Here is an 18509-nt window from a genome sequence, read left to right as displayed (position 1 = left end):
AGAATAATCTACTTTGTAGCTCCACCTGTAGATATTCTAGTTTCCCTTTCAGACACAATCCTAATGTTACAAAGGAATGGAACAGCTTTTGTTTTCTGAATTGCTAAGAGAGTCTTGTATATCATAGCTTTTATACAGTTTCCATTATTTAATAAATTTTACATTTCATACCCTCTACCAAAATCCTTATAACAAAATCAACTTTTCTATTTGTTGAAAATTATCATATGGTAATGTTCAATGAAGTATAGGTTATTTTTAAATAATTTTCACATGATAACATTTTGCTACTCTACACCAGAGAATTTTATTATTCCTTTGAGAGAACTGCGATTATACTATAAATTATGTTCAAAATATTTTTCTCTGTTTGTATAATCTTTTAAATAAAGGTAAACGTTCTAATTGAATTTTTTGTTTCTGTTATTTAGATATAAATATTTGTACAAAACTGTTAGAAGATGTGGGTTAATGGATAGGATATTTATAGTTTTCTTCGAACATATTTTTTATGACAAGTGCCATTTGTTATATGAATTGCAATGACAGTATAATCAAGCAGATATTCTGTATAAAAGCACCAAATGCCTATACATTTGATGAAAAGAGTTGAAATGTATCATAACTTTTATAACTGTAACAGTTTTGCTCTTAAGAATATTAGCAAAATTTCCCACTGAGATCTTATCACAAGTCTATGACATGGATCTTTATGGTTAATCATCTTCTCAGGAGGAATTTCTAGAACCTTAGTATCTTGACTAAGGTTCATTGTGCCCAACAGCAACTCCCCAAACCCTTAAATATGGCTTATAGAATGAAATTTCAATGAGTCAATATAACATTAAAATAGATTTCACCAATAACTAATTCTAATGAGGTGGAGGTGGGTATATCCTCAAAACACTTTGAAAATGTCTATTCTTTTGTTTCTTAGCTTTGACAATTGTATTGCCTTTACACATTAACAAAGAAATAATTCTTCATCTCATTGCAAAATTTGGTCTCAAATTATATTTTTTTTCCCCTCTTTCTCCTTCAATTCAGATCAGATGAGTTGAATAACTAGGTTAAGTAGCAACTCTTCCAATAGAACTATTACAAGAAATAAGAATAATAATCCCATTCATAGGGAATAATAAAGTTTGGACCTCAGTATTGCCTGCCACTTCATAAGTGTCCATGGAATTGTTGATAATCAAGTATTATCAAGAAAATATATGTATTTTTAGAACAGGGACATTTCTTCAGTAAAGACTACCTGCAGAAGGCTTCCTCAGGAGCCAGAGGTGAGCGGGGGAAGTTCGCCCACACCAGACCCCCTCTGGCCTGCAGTCCAAGCCCAGAGGGGAGCAGGAACCCACCGCCGGGGCAGACCAGGCGCACAGGGGAGTGTGTCCCCACATCGACATTTTAGAACAGGGACCTTTCTCCAGTAAAGGCTGCTTGAAACTGACAGATGACTCCTGGAAGAACCAGAGGGGAACAGAGAAGCCCACCCAAGATGCCGGCCAGTCCCAACAACACAGTGTCCCAACGCATACGGCAAATTAGAAAACAGACAGTAGGGAGGAGAAGAACCACACGCAACCTAGCAACTCTCCAGAGAAAAAGCACACCACAAAAAGAAAGCCAGCCCCCAGATTGCAACGACAATAACTTGGAAGAATTTCTGAGCCTTCCAGAAAGAGAATTTAAAATTGCCGTGATTAAAAAACTGACAGAAGTCATAAAGGAAAACAATGATAAGGGAAAAATAATCAACGATCAGAAGAATGCAATTGAGTCCCTAAAGAGGGAAAACAATGGTCAGAAGAAAGAAATTGAGTCCCTAAAGAGGGAAGTAAAAGAAATGCAGGAGATCAAAGAATTAATGGAAGAACTAAAGAATTCCGGGAAAAGCAATGAAAGCAGAATAGATGAAATGGAAGAACGAATAAGTAATCTTGAAGACACAGAAATAAAAAGAACCAAAACAGAAAAGGAAAGAGAAGTACGAAGGAAAAAGAACGAAGAAAGACTTCGGGAACTATCTGACTCCATGAGGAAAGGAAATATAAGAGTTATAGGAATACCAGAAGGAGAGGAGAGAGATGTAGGAACAGAGAAAATATTCAAAGAGATAATTGAAGAGAACTTCCCAAATGTGAAGAAGGAGCTGAAAATTGATATACAAGAAGCAAGAAGAACACCAAACTTCCACGACGAAAGGAAAAATACAGCAAGACACATAATAGTAAAGCTCCCAAGAATCCAGGACAAGGAAAAAATAATGAAGCTGGCAAGAGGAAAGAAACAGATAACATTCAAAGGAAAACCAATCAGGCTGACATCAGACTTCTCCGAAGAAACACTACGGGCAAGGAGAGAGTGGAGGGACATAGTCAACAGACTCCAAGAAAACAGATGCCAACCAAGAATACTCTATCCCGCAAAGCTCTCCTTCCTCTTTGAAGAAAGAATATGGACCTTCCCAGACAAACAGAAACTCCGGAATTTCATTGCAACTAAACCCCCACTCCAAAAAATACTACAAGGAGTCCTAAAGCCAGAACCTCAGAGCGACAAATAACAATGAAAGAAGGCCAAAAAAAAAAAAAGTTATTAAAAGAATAAATAAATAAAATCAAAGGAAAGACAAACACAATGGCAAATACAGATGTTAACATATCAATATTAACTCTAAATGTAAATGGACTAAACTCTTCAATAAAAAGACACAGAGTTGCAGCCTGGATTAAGAAACAAAACCCAACCTTTTGCTGTCTCCAGGAAACACATTTAGCTACAAAAGATAAAAATAGGCTCAAAGTTAAAGGATGGAAAACAATCCTACAAGCAAATGGACCAAAAAAGAAAGCAGGAACAGCTATACTTATATCAGATAAAACAGATTTCAAACTCAAAAAGATAAAAAGAGACCCCAATGGTCACTACATTATCATCAAGGGGACAATACTTCAAGAAGAAATAACACTCATTAACATATACTCACCAAACGAAGGAGCACCAAAATATATCAGACAACTGTTGTCCTCTCTGAAAACAGACATCAGAGAAAACACATACGTAGTGGGAGACTTCAACACACCACTATCAACAATGGATAGATCAACAAGACAAAAAATAAGTAAAGAGACCAAAGCTCTAAATAAAGACCTAGAGCAATTGGGCTTAACAGACATCTATAGAACACTAAACCCCAAAAAAACGGAGTACACATTTTTCTCAAGCGCACACGGATCATTCTCCAGGATCGATCACATACTGGGGCACAAGACAAACATCAACAGATACACCAAGATTGAAATCATATCAACCATCTTTTCTGACCATGAAGGCATCAAACTAGAAATAAACCATAAAAAGAAGGCAAGGAACTTTCCTACCTCATGGAGATTAAAAACCACACTACTGGAAGACCATTGGACTAATGAGGAGATCAAAGAAGAAATTAAAAAATTTTTTGAATTGAACGACAAGGAGGACACCAATATCCTAAATGTATGGGATGCAGCAAAAGCAGTAATAAGAGGAAAATATATAGCAATAGAAGCTCACATCAAGAAACAAGAAAGAACGCAAAGAAACAACCTAATCTCGAAGCTCAAAGATCTAGAAAAAGAACAACAAAAAAACCCCAAAACCAGTAGAAGAAAAGAAATAATAAAAACCAAAGCAGAAATAAAAGAAATTGAAACTAAAAAAACAATCCAAAAGATCAATGAAACCAAGAGCTGGTTCTTTGAAAAAATAAATAAAATAGACAAACCCCTAGCCAGGCTCACAAAGGAAAAAAGGGAGAAAGCACAAATAAACAGGATCATCAATGAAAGAGGAGAAATCACAACGGACACAGCAGAAATCAAAAGAATAATCAGTAACTACTATGAATAGTTATATGGAAACAAGTTTAACAATCTAGAGGAGATGGACAAATTCCTACAACTCTACAATCACCCAAAGCTAGATAAAGAAGAAATAGAACACCTAAACAGACCAATTACAATTAGCGAAATTGAAATGGTAATCAAAAACCTCCCCAAAAACAAAATCCCAGGACCTGATGGATTTACAAATGAATTCTACCAAACATTCAGAGATGAATTAGTGCCTATCCTTCACAAACTCTTCCAAAAAATTGAGAAGGAAGGGACAATACCAAACACGTTTTATGAAGCCAACATTACACTAATACCAAAACCGAACAAGGACAACACAAAAAAGGAAAACTACAGGCCAATCTCCCTAATGAACACTGATGCAAAAATCCTCAATAAAATTTTAGCTATCAGAATCCAACAATGTATCCATAAGATAATTCACCACGACCAAGTTGGATTCATTCCAGGGGCACAAGGATGGTTTAACATCCGAAAATCAATCAACGTTATCCAACACATCAACAAAAAGAAATATAAAAACCATATGATAATATCAATAGATGCTGAGAAAGCTTTCGACAAAGTGCAACACCCATTCATGATAAAAGCCCTTGAAATTCTTGGGATACAAGGAACATACCTCAACATCATAAAGGCCATCTATGACAAGCCAACAGCAAGTATCATTCTCAATGGTGAAAAGCTGAAAGCAATTCCATTAAGATCTGGAACAAGACAAGGATGTCCACTCTCACCATTGCTTTTCAATATAATACTGGAAGTCCTAGCCAGGGCAATAAGACAAGAGAAAGACATCCAAGGAATCCAAATAGGAAAAGAAGAAGTCAAACTATCACTATTTGCAGACAATATGATATTATACATAGAGAACCCCAAAAACTCCACAGAAAAGCTAATTCAACTCATCAATCAGTTCAGTAAAGTGGCAGGATACAAAATCAACATGCAAAAGTCAGTAGCCTTCCTATACACAAACAATAAATCTGAAGAAGAAGAAATCAAAAAGACCATCCCTTTTGTTATTGAAACAAAAAAAATCAAATATTTGGGAATAAATCTAACAAAAGAGGTAAAGGACCTATACAAAGAAAACTATAAAACACTGTTAAAAGAAATAGAAGAAGACACAAAGAAATGGAGAGACATCCCCTGCTCATGGATTGGAAGAATAAACATTATTAAAATGGCCATCCTTCCAAAAGCAATATACAGATTCAATGCTATTCCAATCAAAATTTCAATGTCATTCTTCAAAGAAATAGAACAATTATTGATGAAATTCATATGGAATCACAAAAAACCCCGAATAGCCAAAGCTCTCCTGAAAAAAAAAAGAAGGGAATGGAGGCATCAGACTCCCAGACTTCAAACTATACTACAAAGCCATAATCATCAAAACTGCATGGTATTGGAACAAGAACAGACATACAGACCAATGGAATCGAATAGAAAATCCAGAAATAAACCCACAGATTTATGATCAACTAATCTTTGACAAAGGAGCAAAGACTATGCATTGGAGCAAAGAAAGTTTGTTCAATAAATGGTGCTGGGAAAACTGGGTCGCTACATGCAAAAGAATGAAGCTTGACCACCACCTCACACCATACACAAAAATCAACTCAAAATGGATTAAAGAACTAGACATAAGACCTGAAACCATAAAATATATAGAAGGAAATATAGGCGAAACACTACGTGATTTGCACATCAAAGACATCTTTACAGACACATCACCCAAAGCAGTGATAGTGAAGGCAAAGATAAACAGCTGGGACTACATCAAATTAAAGAGCTTTTGCACAGCAAAAGAGACAATAACAAAAACAAAGAGAAACCCCACCAACTGGGAGAACATTTTTGCACCCAACACTAATGATAAAGGACTGATCACAAAAATCTGCAAAGAGCTGATGAGACTCAACAACAACAAAGAAAATAATCCAGTCAAAAAATGGGCAGAAGAGCTTAAAAGAAACTTCTCTGAAGAGGAAATGCAAATGGCCAACAGGCATATGAAAAAATGTTCAACATCACTTGTCATCAGGGAAATGCAAATCAAAACTACCATGAGATACCATCTTACACCAGTGAGAATGGCACATATTAAAAAAACTAGCAACAACAAATGTTGGCGAGGGTGTGGAGAAAAAGGAACTCTTCTGCACTGTTGGTGGGAGTGCAAACTGGTCCAACCACTGTGGAAAGCTGTGTGGAGATTTCTGGACCTACTAAACATAGAGCTTCCATATGATCCAGCAATTCCACTCCTAGGTATTTACCCAAAGGACACAGAAACATCAATTCCAAAGAACACCTGCACCCCTATGTTTATAGCAGCACTGTTCACAATAGCTAAGCTTTGGAAACAACCCAAATGCCCAAAAATAGATGACTGGATCAAGAAGATGTGGTACATATATACCATGGAATATTACTCAGCATTCAAAAAAGATAAACACATGCAATTTGCTGCAACATGGATGGCGCTGGAAGGGATCATGCTCAGCGAAATAAGCCAAAAAGAAAAAGAAAAATACCGGATGGTCTCACTCATAGCAGGAATCTAGAAAACTTAAATAAGGGACCAGGAAAATGAATAACTATAAGAAAGTGAAAATCAAAATCAACCAAAAACTATGAACCAGAGACACCTTTAGGGGGGCGGGGGCGGGAGGGGAGGGATTGGGGTCAGAATGGGGGGCTGCAATTGTATGGGGAATATAACAATAAAATTTATAAAAAAAAATATGTATTGCTTCTCGGCCTTTTGGCTAAGATTAAGTGAAGAAAATATATTAAAAGCAGTCTTTTAGTCCATTTAAATATAATCTGAGTACTTACTGTTGGCCAAGAAGATGAAAAAAATGACAAAATGTCAATGCCCTAGGAGATTTCAAAGTTCTAGATTTACCTGCTCTACTCACACTATTTAATTTTCTCTCTAATATTTCCTGTGACTTTATCTTTCTTTCTATATATAGTATTAAAAAGAAGAACACAGGTTTATACAAGTTAAAATATTCTGTGAGGGTAAAAATAGAATTGTTTTTATTTTTGTTCAATGCTTAGTGGGAAATAATATTTTTAAGATGTAAACATTTATTTTATATAATACAATGTATTTATATATTATTGATAAATACCATTATGATAATATCTTTAATGTCTGCTTTATTACACAGAAGTATTTTATGACTGTCTGATTAAAGTGAAATTTCTAGGTTAATATTTACTAAATGGCCTTTTCCATAATACAGAGAAACTAAACAATGGGTCAAGAAAAAGACAAAACTTGCGAACTGACCATAGATCAGAGGCACACAGCAGGGAAGGGTAAGAGAGAGGTGTTAAAACAGGGGAAGAAAAACACAAGGGACTGGGGTGGGCTCATGGATGCTATGGTGGTGGGAGAACTATGGGGACTACACCTAAAGGGAGAAATCAAATATGTACAAAAATTAACAATGATGTAAGAAAAAATATGTTTCGTAAAAAAGATAAAAAATTTCCTTTTCCCAATTTTCAATTTCTTATGGAAAATGGAAAAATGCTTCTACCCTGCACCTCTAGGTGGTGACCAAGAGTGTGAACTTCGATTCAGGCATCTTACCATCTGATTCTGGCATGCTTAACTTGAGTCTCATTTTAATATGTAAATTGCAATAGTTGTTACATAATATGTTTGTGCAAAGGACAAATATATTAGTGTAAAATGCCTAGAATAAGTCTGGTATAGAGTAACACTATAGTAATATAAGTCATTGATATATTTATGGGAAAAGAAAATATTAAACAACCATGAATTAGTAATCAGTTTTTTCCATTAAACCCTATAAAAGCATTCAGAAACAAAAAACAACTTTAAATAAAATGGACACCTGTATAAAGATAGAAACATTATAAGACAGATGCAAGACATATAAATAGTGTTCACGGGTAAAGGGTATGGGGTGATTTTCACTTTCCTCTTTAGACCCACCCATTTTAAATTTCTGGATTTTTCCTTCCTTAAAATGAATTACCATATATTTCAAATTGTTTTGAGATGTTGCTATTCATTGAATCACATGATTTCAGAACTTCAGGGTACCATAGAAGCCATCCAATCCAACAGATACATTTGCAAATGTGAACCCTAGCACTCAGACATGTTACATAAATTATTTAAAACAACATCATGAAATCTGGCAGAGCTGGGATAAGAATGTTGATCACCTGTATTCTAGTTTACCTTGCAGCCTGACTTTACAATTTAACTTAAGAAGAAGAACAACAATAATCAAGCTTAAATATAAGAAAAACCACTGGGGCAGCTCTCTTCCTGCCTGTGTATACTTGGTGTCTCTTTTTTCATTCTCCTTTTCCAATAAATCTGTCCTTTTAAATTGTAAAAAAAGAAAAAGAAAGAAAAATTATTTCAGTGATTCTAACCATGGATTATCTTATGAAGGCAAGGACTGGTGTTAATATAGTCAATAAATAACCATTTCCTTTTTACATTTTGTTTGCAATCAAGGTATGAACCTAGATAAGAAAGTGTCTTTAATGGAAAATACCCAGTATTTCCACCTGTGGGATATAGTGGGTTATGGTGAATATCTCTTGCTAAGCGTTTGGCTTGTCTATAGTTTGGCTAAGGAAAAATATTGCCCTAGTGCTAAGTCTAGACGAGCTGGATGCTCTAACATGCTATACTTTGATGAAAGAATCATTTGGTTTGAGGCCACTGCATTATGCAATACCCACATGAGTGACAGGTGGCACTCAGCAGATCCTTTTACTCTGCAAACTGGCACCTGGTCTTTGCTCGGCCCACATGCAACACAAGAACTGCCAGTTAATAGACATCAGAGCATCTCTGACTTCAAGGCATTTCATATTCCAAATGTGTCCCAGCTTGTTAGTTGACCACTGGCCGGAGCCCAAATTTGATGCTAGTTCCCAGATTGTTTCTGAGCTGAGAGTCTCAACAGATGGGCCAATGTGGTCACAGGACAAGAAGACTTACACTCCCCACCCTTGGTGGCAATTAGTTTTGTGTTAACAGCAACTATTAGCACCTATTTGATAAAAACACAGATCCTGGCATCCCTCTGAAAGTTGCTAATTAATCTTGTTTGTAAACAAATCTATATCTTCAGCTTTCAAGAAGATAATCTTGGCCTGGCTGACATGCAGATTTTCAAAACATGAAGATATTTTATGTGTGGTTTATGAAATTGATCTAATAAATACCCTTCACAGTAATGTTATATAGCATTCCTATAAAGTCATTCATAATATAGTGTTGTTAACCAATTATCTAAAATTGTATATGAATATAAAATTTGTGAGCAGTTCAATTCCATAAACAATTAGTAATAATATGATCATGGAGGCTATTAGCTTAAAATACAGGTTTCATGTTAGAAAGATTCTAAAACAAACCCTGGAACCTAACATTTATTATTGTATAACCTTGGAAACTTAACTTCTTTTCATTTCTGTTTCTCATCCCTCAAGTAGAGCAGTATTATGCTGGAACACTATTGTTGTAATAGTGGAAATAACATATGCCAAAAGCATTTAGAACATTGCATGGCAAGTATTAAGTCCTCCAAAAAGATTGCTTTCATTGTTATGTAATCTTCTTATAGACTTGGTGGTTTTCTTATTACCAGCAGACAAAATGATACGTGAAATTAGAAGGTCTCAATTTTGATATCTGATTCACTGTGGCTAGGATAAAATATCTCAACTAAGTACAGATTCCTAGAGGAAGAAAAATAGGTGATGATTTTCAAGCTTAGCAAACTAGATGGCAAAATTTAAAAATAAATCTCTATGATTTAAAAGCAAAAGTGATTATTATATTTATAATATTATATACACTTGTACTATGTTCCGTGAGACTTGACTGACCAATGAGAGAAGAATATGTAATTATTCCATAAAAAATTATATGCTATATATTTTTCAGCATTCAATGTTTTTTTTCTTATATATAATAAATGCCACCATTCAGTTGGATTTATAAAACCAGGGAACCTGTAATGTACATTCACTCTAAAGTATTTAAGGTACTTTGAATTAGTTATATCATTTTAATAACTCTTTGGCATAATTATTCATTGTGTACAAATGGAGTGAACACATAGGTTAATCATTAGTTCCACCACATGTCTGGTCAATATCTTTAGAATGTAAAACACAGAAGAGTTTGAATAGCTTCTTCAAGGTTACACTCCTAATTAGTGGTGAGAAAATGTTTCAAATTTCACATCCAAAGCATAGGAGTATTACTTAGTGGATAACTTATCAAACAGTATCAGAGTAAGCCTAAAGTCTAACATCCCCAACAATGGCCTAAATATTCTTTATGTGATTGGTAACTGTGTTAAAAGATCCCACAGTAATTGTCCATTCAGTTCAGGCAGAAATGGCTAAAACATCCACAAAGCTGAAAAATTACAGAATTTTCATTGGCACTTTCCTTTATATTTCTGAATCTTAGGGACCAGTCTATTTTTCAGACGTCACATATAATGTTTTCTATACATTGCTTTTCTCCTGCTCTTAGCTTTTTCCTTCTTTTTTCTAAAACCATTTTAATTGAACAGTCTTGACCAGCCATCCTAATCAGTAAGGTTATTTATCAGAAGCCCAAATTACCACATGTCCTTGAAGCAAACACTGTATGTGAAGAAAGCCGATCCCCTCAGCAGGGTAGCTAAGCACCTGTTCAGCCTCTCTACATCCCAGAAGCAAATGCTCTAAACAATGAAGCTTCCAAACAATTAATATAAGAACATTTTCCAGGGCTGAGTGGAAAGGCCACTCAGTGTAAAAATGCCACAAAAAAAGGGAATTATATGCAGTCTATTCAGTTCTTTTCCTTAAAGAATCATGTATTTATGTGACTCTCACATTCCATGGAACTAAGAATTCTGAAAAGTCCCTTTCATAATACACTTGCACTTTAGAAAAAGAATTTGTCAGTATGTTCAAGAAAATTGATAGAATTTTGCACTATACATCCTGAAACTCTTATTCTCTAGTTCTTTTCCTATTTTTATGAAATATTCATGAATTATATTCACTATCTAAGAGCCATCAACTACATTTAGAATTCACAGGCATACCTAAGAATGTAAATGGCATATTTTATTTCCTTTCTTTTTTCTGAGAAGCTATTATGCACATTCCTTTTTCTACTCTAGATTCTTATTGAGGAAGTTAGTGTCACTTTAGAGTGAGTTTAGAAAATAAATAAAAATGGAATAAATAATAACATGGATCAACCTAATGGTGATATACTAAACATAACTGCAATTGATAAAGAATTTTAAATCTCCTGTTTACAGTCCTTTAAAGTAAAGCTAATAATTAACTGAAATACAAACTGTGCTGACAAGCCCAGATAAGAAATCACAATTAGATTAATTATAGTACTTCTCACCCAAATGCTGAAAAGGGATTTTTTTTTATTCTCCTTACTAATATTAGATTGAACACAATACTGTGTAGTAGGGATATTTCAACTTTATTTTTATTGTATTGAAAATTTATTATATTTTGTTCAATTTATATTAACACATGATTTTTTTTATAAAGTTTAAACTTTGTTGTAGACATGACAAAAATATACAAAATCCCATGTTATAATTGGAAAATGGCATGATAGAAACATTTCCCCAGTTATAAATACTGTCAACCTCTGTATCATGTGCAATTTGTTAAAAGATATGTTAGAGGTACTTGATCATTAAAAAGATAATTAATTAATAAAAACTACATTAGTCTGAGATAAAAAGATATAGTATTCAAGGAAGGAGCTAGGATTTCTTCAGTTTTTCCTTAATGTACTACTATGTAAATAATTTCTATATCACCCAATCTGGTAACTTAAAATAAAATATAAAGAATCAATAATAGAATTTTTACCTTGCCTAAAATAATTTCTTTTTACAGAAACTAGCAATAAGTATTACAAATATAATAGGGACAAAATGAAATGTAAGTAAACTTGAAAGTGCATCTTTCACAGTTTAAATTACCAATTAAAAATTGTGCTTTTAAAATAAATAATCATTATGAACTACAAAATAACATTCACTTCTTTCCTTATTTTTCCCCTACCCATTTTATTTTCATGTTGGTGTGTAAAATTCTTGTCCTTAATAGATAAGTCAGTACTGATTTATTTGAGTGTTTTGAGTTTCTAGAAAAAAGATGTTGATATTTGGCACAGAAACACACAAAAAAACAAATGGCTTTTTATTCCTTTCTGAAATCTTCAGTTGTAAATGGTGATATATTCAGAAGTTTCTGTAAGCAATTGACATTTTGACAGTAGTCTGTATAATGTGAAGGGTCCTTCCTATTTTGTCCTTTGTTAGCTGGAAAATGTCCAAATATGTAACATTTCCCTGATTGGGAATCATTGTTTCCCTTTGACTTGGGAATTGCTACTCTCCCTACTTCATGGAACCATTTAACTAATCAAAAAGTCTCTTCCATAGAACTCACAAAGGGTATGCTTAATTTCATTAAACAACGGTCAGGAGTGTAAGGCTAAATCAATGAAAGAAATATAAAGATACTACATTATTATTTTTTTTCATGGAAAAGGAAAAATATTTCCTTAATTCATCTCTGGTTACTGAAAGGTTGGCATAGTTCTCTTCTTCTGTGTTGAAGGTTTAAATAGCTATCACAGCATTTCATAAATTTAAACTTGAATTGAAAAGCTTTTCTTGTCTCCAAAAGAAAACTAGTCACATATTACTTACATTGTAATTACAGGCTATGCAGCTGCCCTACAAAGCTTTACTATAAATGTGTTAAGCATGAACCACTACACAAACCTTATTCAAATTTCATTAAATGCTAAGCCAAAGAAATGTCATCCTCCACACCACTTCACACAATTACTTAGACAAGAACAATAGCCATCTCTCTAGTCTCAGACCTAAATAATGTAATGGAATCAATGTTGTTGATTTAGGCTATGGTTGGTTAAAAGTCATTCCTGTTACTCCTCACCAAATAAAAAGGTCTCTTTTCCTCTCATTATGCATAAGTGAAGCTTATGCTAATGAGTACCAATCTAAGAATGAATAAGTATCTTTGAAATACCACATAAGATTGAGAATTTAACAAAAAATACACAGCTTCTATCATGATAAAAAGTTACCCCAATTTCTATATCGCACTGATCCTTGTTCTAAGCCTCTATAACACATCATGTAAAAATTACACAACATTTCCACTGATTGATACTTTTAGAATTATTTAGCTGGTTATACAAAGCACTATGGAACTATCATGCTAGCATAGAAAATAAAGAGATTAAAGTTACGGAAATGATTTAAGGGAAGTTAGCGATGGTAATATTTCTCGAAATTTCCTGGTCTTTAGAGGCCTTGATATAATATTTTCAACATGTAGTTTTAATAGTCTTAATTAATCTGTATGTTTTATTTCAACTTTAAAGCAAATGAATTTGGCAAGATTTGGAGAACATTGTAGTAATAAAAGTTGTCAGGTTCATGAGCTAACACCTAGAATAATCTGGGAACAAATCAAACTGGATGTGATTAAGTTTCATTTTACCTTATTTCAAAGAAGTGCACCCATTAAAAATGCAACACAATCTTATACTTTGGAGACATATGTCAACTGGGTCTTATCTAATGAGTAAAAATAGTAGACTCACCAGGTATGGTATGTAGATATTAAGCAACCCCCCTGGTATCATGCGACAAATTGTCCATTCTCTATTGCTTTTCCCCTAAAATTCCAGAAACCCAGACTAATCTTAAGAAAACAGTAGACAAATCCAAGTTTGGGCCATTTTATAAGACATTTGGTCAGTACACCCCAAGAATATTAAGGTCGTGAAAGCAAGAAAAGAATGAGACCCTGTCTTAGATACTAAGGTCAGTACCCTATAATATCCAACTAAATAAATACTCTGTATTAGAAAGCAGACATTAAAGGACAATAAGGTGATATCCAAAGAAATATGAAGGGATCTTTATTTAATGATCATGTATCAACAGTTGTCCATTTGGAGTGAGAAATGTTTCACAGTAAGGTAAGATGTTAACAATAGGGGGTATATGGGCTTATATATAACAATACAGGGTACATGGGATTATATATATTATCTCTGTAACTTTACTGTAAATCCAGAATTTATTACAAAATGAAAAGTTTTCTTAAATAGTCAAGGCTGTTTACTTTCAGTAAATGAAAATTACCCTTTCTCTACACTAGGCTAAGTATTAGTATATAATTAATGTCTTAATCTTATGCCAACATTTTTAAATGATCCATTAAGTGTTCTCAAATTTGAGAAATGTTATTGACAATCCATAAATGATGGGCATCTGAAACTGAATTTCTCAAACGCCTTGCTTTTCAATATCCTTCCTTATTAAGAAGGCGCCTCACATACAAAAATCTCTCTTGACAACAGCTTTCCTTTAAAGATAGATGTTTGATATGAAAGTGATAAAACAACATAGGGTGACTTTCACTACAATCTAGACTAGGAAACCCAAATTAAAACCTTCATGTCTTATTACCATTGATTGAAAAGGCCATGTCAATGACTGTTTAAAATAATCTACCCATTTGAAGTCAATGTTGTTGATGACATGAATTTAAAATGCGTAATATCATAGACCTAGGTACATATAAAATTGAGATTTTGAAATGAATGCATAAACTCAAAAAATCATCAATAATGGTAGTAGTGAAAGCCCATAAAAGGCATATGTCTTCTATGAATGCATGTCTAATTTCAGTCACTGCAATAAAACTTATTTTTTGCAGGAAAAAAAATTAGAAGCAGGATGAGAAATTTTACTTAGCCCATGACTGCAGTAGCTGTGATGACCATAGTTTCAGATGATAGGACTAGCACATTGGCAAAGGAAATCTTAAAGCTAGACTTGCTTGTTATATAGGAAAAAAAAAATACTCGAATGACTTACTTGATCACGAAGGGCAAGGTCTTGGGAAAATTTACACAACAAATGGTTAAATTTCTTTTTTCAAAAGATGATAAACATCGTTGATGATAAACTCTAAGAGAGTTCAGAAGTTGAGCTTTTTGTTTTGGTAATAAAAAGAAGAGAAAGGGGTTGGGGAAATGGTTCTGACTCTTCAGTGAATTCCTGATCTAAATCAAGTGACACATATCATAAAATATCTGAATACAGAATTCTACTAAAACCAGGATAACAATAAAAATGATTACTTTGATCTAAATATGATGACTCAGTGTTATGTTGAAAGATTTCTCTGTTTTTCCAGACTGTAAAATAAGCTTCCTAACAGTTTATTGTTAATGATGCTCTGGGTTATAAAAGAAAGGACACAGTATCCAGTACAGGGTGACACTTCAGAGTAGTTGAAGAAGGTCAAGAATTTAACAGAAACAAATGGCAGGTCTAGAAGAGGCTAGAATTCCTGACTCTTCACTATTTAGGGATGATAGCTGAGTAGAATATTAGACATTCATGTGAAAAAAAATCAATGAAAGATTGGCTTCAATATCCTGGAAAATGTCATTCTATAAAACCGCAGATACATAGCTTTCATATGTAAAAATTTTGTGCGAAAAATAACACAACCAAGATGTAAGAATACTTTGTTGTGCAACTAGGGCTATCTTAATGATATTTCCTTTCCAATCATTCAGTTGGTCATCCAATCTAACAATTTCCATCCATCTGATCTTACCTTCCTCTTGGTAAGTCTGCATCATCCTTTTTCCACCGCACAGTTGGCTGAGGATCTCCCTGGACCTGACAACGAAATTCTACAGCTTCTTCCTCCAGCACCACCTGGTTAATTGGCCTCCTGAGAAATGTGGGTCGTTCTTTGGGGGAGAAAAAAAAAAAACAACTGAAGTGAAATGTTGTACATGATTTAAGTACATTACGGAAAAGCATAGGAAACGTGATTTATTTTTGGGATGTAGGTACTTAACTCTGTATCTAAACTCTGCCTTGATGAGGTTTTATGAATACAACATAATTGAATAAAATAAAACATTTTCTAGTTTAAGATATCTGTGATTTGTATATTAGCCCATATAACCTTTTGGAAAAATATTTAACTCATTCTTTAGTAAATTCATGAGCTAAATTATGTAGGTCCTATCATAAAAAATCTGAATACTGAATTCTAGGGAAACAAGGAAAGAGAGTAATTAATATAACTTTATTACAGTGTCTCAGAGTGTGACTAAAAGTTGAAACTGATGAAAACTAGAAAAGAGGCAATAAATAGCAATATGGTAACAAGAATGGAGAAAGCAAAAAAGAAAAAAAGGTTAAGCTTTCAAAATAAGAATTACCTTTACTTTTACTAAAAACAAAAGGGAAAAGATAAATTAAAGAACCATGAAATAACATCTCCCTCTTTTTGGAACTGCTAAGTGTACATATTTTAGCAAAAAAAAAATTTTCTTTTAAGTGTTCTGGATATTTACCCATTTTTTCTTTTTTAAATTTTTCTTTTTATTTATTTTTCTGATATTTTGTTTACTTCTTTCATCACTGACTCTTTGGTTATAAATATGTATCTAAAATGGTTTATCTTCACTCTAGCATTTTTTTTACATGAAGATAAGGGAAAAATAAATTTCTGTCCATCAGAATCTTACATATAGAAGAGACATATAAAACAAAAAGTAGTTTGACATGTCTCTAATCATTTCAATTCCTTGTCTCCTCGTCTAGTATCTTCTCTTTTTTTTTTCACTTTCTTCTCTTTTGATAATGACCTGATACAGCCAAAATTATCATTTAAATTTTTATGAGCACATGTCTCCAGTCACAGGCCAGTCCAACATTGTTACTTATTGAAGTAGAAAAAGAAGTCAAGGAAAAGAAAGATGAAATCCATAGGGAGTTGACACAATTTATCTGGCCATATGGCCATGTTTATTTACTTAAGACTTCAATTTCAAACCCAACTTAAGTATGTGAATACAGCTGCACAAAAACTGAAACACCACAATAACACTTTAGAGAAAACAAATCACTTCAAATAACATATGTTAAAATATAGAATTATTTGAATTCACTGACTAAATAACTGTCCATATTTATAAAACAAGAGTATAAATTCTAAGAGCCATATTTTACTGAAATCAAGTCAACCATCTTTGGTATTCAGAAGGAAGACAACTGTATCTCTCCACAGTAAAGCTGACAGTAGAGATCAAAAGTTACTTTAAACACAGATCTGTGTATGATCTAGGATGTGTACTTTGAGATCCTAAAGTCACAAAGCACAAGTCAAGTCAAGTAAGACTCTGTCATGGAGAGTTTTTTAAATGCGGAATTTAGAAATAATCCATAAAAATTTAGGAGAATAGAGTACTTTTAACATTTTAGGAAGTCACAGTCAATTAGAGTCTAAGTGTTCAGGCTAGACAACAGACCAATTATGTTTGTTAGAATGATTTAGTGATATCATTTTGAATTCTGGACACTGTGCCCCAAACAATTACTTCAGTTCTAGTAAAGCTGATACAGACTTATTCCTAGCGGTAAATAGGCAATAGGACTGTTATCTTACGCAGGTTGTACAAATGTAAAAAAACGTAAATTTTGGAAAACATATACAGTGGAAAAACTAGTTACCTATGTAACATGGAAAATATTCATGGCATGATATAGATTATAATATAAATGGGGACATCTCTAGTGGCCAACAGGTTGCATGTCAGCACTACCACCATGAAGGCCTGAGTTAGAGCCTTGGGCAGGGAGCTAAACCACACATGGTGCAGCAGACCTCTCCTGTCTCACCCTCTACTCCCCTGAGCAATGTATTTCAGTAAATCCACCTGTTCTGCTCCTCATTCTGTGAATCTTCTCACTCCCCCTCCCCAGCAACTCTGGCCTACACCCCTGTTCTTCTACACAAAGATAAATAAATAAAATATGTGTAAAATAAATGGCATAACAATATATCAGACTATGCCTGTTAAAATACATATTTTTCCTGTTCAAGTAAAGTTTTTGTATGTTTCCCTTAACATGCTACCAATCACAAAATCACAAATTGAGTATAGTGAATCCGAAGGGCAAACTTTATACTAGATACCACAAAACTAGAGTTGTCAGGCCCCCCTGGTGGCACAGCAGTTGAGCGCTGGGCTGTGAAGCTGCCCGAAGCCTCTGCAGCGCAGGTTCAATTCCCGGCTGCCGGCCAAGGGTTCCACAAGGCGCGCAGACCTCTCCTGCCGCCCACTGCTCCCCTCAGTAGTGTACTTTGGTCCTTCTGCCTGTTCTGCTCCTTGCTCTGGCTCTGGTGAATTCTCTTGCCCTCCCGTGCTTCTGACTGTACCCAGTGCTTGTATAAATAAATAAAACTAAAAAAAAAAACCCAAAAAACTAGAGTTGTCTCTTTGGCTAGAGTATGCTGTCAGGATCCTAGAGTGTCTCTGGTTATCATATGTGGTCCACATCCCATTGTTTCACATGGAGACTTGTGGAAGCACCTAATTTATAATTTAAAGAAGAAGCAAGATATGGGAAACCCTATTGCTCTTCTGATGAACTCAGCAGGGATGGAGAACTTCCAAAAGTACCT

General features: G+C 34.0%; 1 protein-coding gene across 1 annotated transcript in view; it reads right to left on the bottom strand.

The window, feature by feature from the left end:
• The window catches only part of ROBO2 (roundabout guidance receptor 2), a gene marked incomplete at both ends in the record, with an annotated part of 564315 nt that overhangs the window by 139071 nt on the left and 406735 nt on the right, over positions 1-18509 (bottom strand). Inside the window, one exon of the mRNA XM_084232633.1 lies at positions 15642-15780. Coding sequence (XP_084088759.1) covers positions 15642-15780 — 139 coding nt within the window. The remainder of the gene's footprint in view (positions 1-15641; positions 15781-18509) is intronic.

The sequence above is a fragment of the Talpa europaea genome (genome assembly GCF_964194135.1).
Source record: "Talpa europaea genome assembly, chromosome: 4".
Taxonomy (NCBI): domain Eukaryota; kingdom Metazoa; phylum Chordata; class Mammalia; order Eulipotyphla; family Talpidae; genus Talpa; species Talpa europaea.
The sequence above is the reverse complement of the archived record's forward strand: the minus strand, read 5'-3'. Positions and strand labels throughout refer to the sequence as shown.